The sequence below is a fragment of the Gossypium hirsutum genome, chromosome D10, assembly GCF_007990345.1.
Source record: "Gossypium hirsutum isolate 1008001.06 chromosome D10, Gossypium_hirsutum_v2.1, whole genome shotgun sequence".
NCBI lineage: Eukaryota > Viridiplantae > Streptophyta > Magnoliopsida > Malvales > Malvaceae > Gossypium > Gossypium hirsutum.
The window spans coordinates 12,524,549-12,527,060 of record NC_053446.1 but is presented as its reverse complement, the minus strand read 5'-3'; the positions used below and the strand labels follow the sequence as shown (position 1 = coordinate 12,527,060).

The following is a 2,512-nucleotide window of genomic DNA, read 5'->3' as shown; positions in this document are numbered from 1 at the left end:
TTTACTTTTTACATTTAAATGTAAATGTTAATACGTCATGGATGTGATATATTAAAAATTTAAGATAATAAATACTTGATAACTTAATAATCATGTAATAAAATGAATGAAGTTGCCATTATCTTAAATTTAATAAATAATTTTAATAATATTAACTATTCTTAAAAGTTAACGTTAAATATTTTAGTTAAAAGTAAAATATCTAGAGTAATTAAAGGCATTAAAAAATTAAAATACTAAATTATCTCAAAAATTAGTTCTCAAAAAAATGAAATTTCATCATTATTATATAATATTAATAAAAATAAAAATAAAAATACATACATGTCAACATTTTAATTATAATAACATATCTAGGTTAACTATTCCATTATAGAAGATATATTAAATTTAAAATGTAAGAATAATATAAAGATCTCATTATTGTATAATCTCAATAAAAAAAGTAAAAGCTTGCGTATTTAAATACATGTACATAAACATTTTAATTAAAATGAAGTGTTTATACTAAAAGTTTGAGCTATAAAATAATGTCAAATATTAAAGACTAAAAAAATTAAATTTAAAAATAAAAATAAGATGACTAAATCTAACACGGTTAAAATTTTCAATTAAATCCTTTGATATGGATTTTTGAAACTTAAAAAATCACTTATTAATCATCTAACATAGCAATAAAAATAATGTGAAAAATAATAATTAATTTTTTTAATAAAAAAATCATTCGAAATCATCATTGAAATATATATTTTTCTATTAGAATAGTATTATTAAAAAAGTTTATATTAATATTTTGATTTAAATATTTAAAATTGGACCATTTTCTGGAAACCTAAAAAAAATGAAAAAGAGTTTGAAAAAAATTAAACTCGATCAAATCGAGCTGGGCTCATTTAGAAGTTAGTAAGTGAAATTATACCAAAATTAAAAAATAAAAATAAAACCTAAAATTTGAGCGAAACATAGAAATTAGAAGGATAGAGCTGAAATTTAACCATTAATTTATAACGTAAAAAGAGCAAAAAAAACAATAGACGGGTGATGGAGGAAGGCTTTAGGGCCTTCACAGATATAGCTAAAGATGTTTGTTTAGGAGAAAGTTTGGTAACAGCCTAAGCTGTGTAATAAGCATTACATATAAGAACTGCAGTAAAAAACTGAAGATAATAAACTAATGCCAGGTAAGGCGCACATGAAACAAAATGGAGGAGGGTACTTGTGAACATAATTGGGTTTTCCATCCATGAGTTAAGAGGAAGCGTGAGTTTGATTCCTGGCTTTCTCCTTCTCCTTCACTTCACTCCCCTGCGTCTTGTCATAAGCTTCATGCATTGCACCCACCCACAAATCAAATACAGTTCAATTAAAACAAGTTTTGCTTACTACTACCTAACCATTCTACTCTACTACTTACCTGGGTGACTTTCATGAACCTCCTTGTGTTTTTTATGTCAGATATACTCTCGTTCTCTCCATAAATCCCTCCAAACCCTTCTTCATCTGATCTCGTAGCATATCCCTCTCCGAATGACTCAGACATCACATCCCTTAACACATGAAACGAACAGTTTCAAAACCACTAGCAGTAGTAGTAGACATGGGAAGAAAAAGAGAAGCAACATCTTCATTAATATGATCTAACCCAGGTTTTTGTTCAGGCTTTTCGTCTTTCTGCTCCATGCTTTCCGGTTGCTTGGAACAACTTGTGATGATTGGCCTGAAGCTGATCACTGAACTTTTATGATGACTTAAAGAAGCTCGCAGAGATGGAGTGAAAACTGCTGGTGGCTGAGCTCGAACCGATCGGATGGCTTTCATTTCCGCCTGCCTTCTTTCGGGTTGTGAAATTATTGAACATTGTTTACTTAAAAAGACAATACTAGAAACCTTCTTTCTTGTTATGTTAAGACACGTGGAAAATGTTAATGGACAGGTGTGGAGTGTAGGAATGTATGTTCTGATGAATGTCCATGACCCAGATGGCACTCGAGGAGGGCCAATGAAATATATGGGTTTTACAGAAACCGCTGGTTGCCGACACTTTGGCCTCTAATATTTCGACAAGGAACGGTGTGAACCAAGCCTAATGGATGAAGTAGGCTATCTCGGACATTAATTAAAGGGAAAAAGGATTATGATAAACGAAATAAAAAATTAAGGGTAAAGGAAAGGTGAGTTTCGGTTTGTTGACGGAAACGAAAACGACAAGGCCCATTGTAAATTGAGAAGAAATTAAAGTGACTCATTGGTGCTCGAAAAAGAAAGCCCAATACATATGGTTTAGCTGGATGGAACTTAATGCCCAAATTAAACAAAACATTCACAAAACTTGGGTCTCATACACGGAGCTTCACTGCCGTGGAAAGGAAAATGTGACAATGAGGAAATGGCGAAGGACAAGGAGGGAGGGCCTCCTAACCCCTAAAAGTTTGGACTTACATTTGTTAGCATTAATGGAGGCCTTTGCTCTTGTAAATCAAAATTGATGCTAGGAATTCTTCCTTCATTACAG

General features: G+C 31.2%; 1 protein-coding gene across 2 annotated transcripts; it reads right to left on the bottom strand.

Annotated features, from left to right (window-relative positions):
* Positions 1–980: 980 nt before the first annotated feature.
* Positions 981–1,866, bottom strand: LOC107897533 (uncharacterized). 2 transcript variants are annotated; one of them, XM_016823019.2, is made up of 3 exons: positions 1,643–1,866; positions 1,415–1,547; positions 981–1,322 (listed from the first exon to the last, which is right to left on the bottom strand). In XM_016823019.2, the coding sequence occupies exons 1-3, from the start codon at positions 1,816–1,818 to the stop codon at positions 1,293–1,295; spliced, it is 339 nt and encodes a 112-aa protein (XP_016678508.1). In that variant the 5' UTR covers positions 1,819–1,866; the 3' UTR covers positions 981–1,292. The 2 variants fall into 2 exon arrangements, with proteins under 2 accessions (XP_016678508.1, XP_040959062.1); XM_041103128.1 differs by having other exon boundaries at positions 981–1,341; positions 1,643–1,853.
* Positions 1,867–2,512: the final 646 nt, after the last annotated feature.